The sequence below is a fragment of the Nicotiana sylvestris genome, chromosome 4, assembly GCF_000393655.2.
Source record: "Nicotiana sylvestris chromosome 4, ASM39365v2, whole genome shotgun sequence".
NCBI lineage: Eukaryota > Viridiplantae > Streptophyta > Magnoliopsida > Solanales > Solanaceae > Nicotiana > Nicotiana sylvestris.
This window is the reverse complement of record NC_091060.1, coordinates 51,694,659-51,697,028: the sequence shown is the minus strand read 5'-3', so window position 1 is coordinate 51,697,028 and position 2,370 is coordinate 51,694,659. Positions and strand designations below refer to the sequence as shown.

At 33.0% G+C, this 2,370-nt stretch overlaps 1 protein-coding gene across 1 annotated transcript; it reads left to right on the top strand.

Moving 5' to 3' along the window:
- Positions 1–649: 649 nt before the first annotated feature.
- LOC104210507 (uncharacterized) lies at positions 650–1,809 on the top strand. Its single transcript, XM_009759422.2, has 2 exons — positions 650–856; positions 1,369–1,809. Exons 1-2 carry the CDS (start codon positions 650–652, stop codon positions 1,807–1,809), a joined length of 648 nt encoding a protein of 215 aa, XP_009757724.2.
- The last annotated feature ends 561 nt before the right edge of the window (positions 1,810–2,370 follow it).

Here is a 2,370-nt window from a genome sequence, read left to right as displayed (position 1 = left end):
CAAAATTTCAACTATCAACCAGAAATCGCCAAAATACTAACTTCGCCAATTCAAGCCTATTTCTACTCCGAACCTACAAAACCAATTACGATCACACTCCTAAGTCATAAATCACCCAACAAAGCTAACCAAATCATAAAAATTCCGATCCGAGCTCATATACAAATAAGTCAACTCTTGATCAAACCTTTCAAATTCGAAGCTTTCAACTAAGACTGTTCTTTCGAATTCATACCGATTTCCATGAAAACCAAAATCAACGATTTACATCAGTCATAATACATCATACAGGACAAGTCATGCCCGAGAACTGGTGATCAAAGTGCAAAAGCTCGAAACAACCAGTCGGGTCGTTACAAAAACATGTGCATCGTTTCAGATAGAAATGAGAGTATCATTAAATCTTTATCGAGAGTGTATCCAGATGTACCACATTTTGCTTGTATATGGCATATATGGAACAACGTATATAAGAAATTCAAAAATAGCCATACCAAGTTGAGCGAGATATACTTCTAGATGGCAAAAGCATACACACAAGCTGAATTTGACAGTCTGATGGAGAAGTTGGAGAAGGTAGATATTAGGGTGAAAGAATACTTAGAGTTAGCTGGATACAAAAAGTGGGCTAGGTTGCATGGGATGGACAATGACGTCAAATATTGCTGAGTCAATCAACGCCGCACTAGTGTCAGCAAGGGAATTGCCAATATACAACTTCCTCGAAGAAGTTAGGAAGATGTTTGGACGTTGGAATTGTAGTAACTGCAAAGAAGCTACACAGACATACACAACGCTTGGAAAAAAATACCAGGAGATACTGACTTTGAATGAGACAATGTCTACACGCATGACTGTAAGTTTTATTTTAATGTCATTGTATTATATAGCTTTATTGTTTTCTGAAATAACTGACATGAATACAACTGAATACAACACATTTTTATAATACAGCTGCCATGAATACAACTGAATTCAAATGCATACAAGACATATTTTATCTAAGTTGAATACATCTGAATATAACTAAAAACATTCTGCAAAAATCTGACTTTGAATACATCTGAATATAACTAAAAACATTCTGCAAAAATCAGCTATTCGAATATGTATAATACAGAGTTGAATGAATTTCAAAACATGCTGCAAAAATCAATTTCAACTAAAAAATTATGTATAATACAAATTTGAAATCTTAGTATTCATAATATAAGACGTAATTATAGTTTATAGTCTGCCGGTCTAAATGTATGATGTATTCTTCTGTATGCAAATATTTCAGTTGTATGTAACTGAGTAATTCAGCATTATACATATGATAATTCAGGTATATGTGCTCAAAACTTATATTTCTATTTTTAAATATAGGTGGTACCATCAACTGAATACTTACATATGGTTAATGATGGAGGGAGGAATTACACAGTCTGCTTATTAGAGAGAAAATGTGTTTGTGGGAGGTTCCAAGTTGATGAATTACCATGCCCACATGCTTGGGCTGTATTGAAGAGTAAGTTTCTAATGCCAGAAGAATATTGCCCTAACTATTACAAACCAAATACCGTTGTAATGACATACGATGTACCTATGTACTCGCTACCGGACAGAAATGACTGGAATATACCAGCACATGTTGCAGAGGAGGTAGTACTACCATCCAAATGGAAAAGACCTCCTGGAAGGCCAAAGAAGAAGCTCGATAAACCTTTAAGTGAATTGCTTCAGCCGAAATATCAACATTCATGTAACATATGCGGACAGGGAGGACATAACAGGCGAACGTATAGAAATGCTCCACGTAACAAATAGTTAACACTCTGACATGTATTTGTGCTTCAACAATTTATCAATACTTATGATGACATTGTCAACTAATAAATTCTCATTGTCAAGTAATAATTTCTGAAATGACTTTCGTGAATAGATTCTGTATACATTTAGTTGCCTTAATGTGTTGGATACAATCGAATATAACCTTGTCCACATATACTTTGACAATTTATTATAGACAGTGCCTAAGTTATATACATAACTAGTCAGAATTCATCGAAATACATCTATATACTCAGTTGTAATATAACAATTACAATAAATCTGAATTTATATTCTTTAACTAGACAATAACATGTTTAATACATCTGAATTTATATTCTTTAACATGTATTAACTGAATTTGAAAGATACATATTAAAGAATATAGCTGAATACAAAAAAATACATAAGAATAATATAGTATACAACTGGATACAGCTGAATAATACGGTTGAATATTACTGGCTACAGCTGAATAAATTAGTTGAATACAACTGACTACAGCTGAATACGTACAACCTGTTTGATACATCTGAATTTATATTCTTTAATATGTAT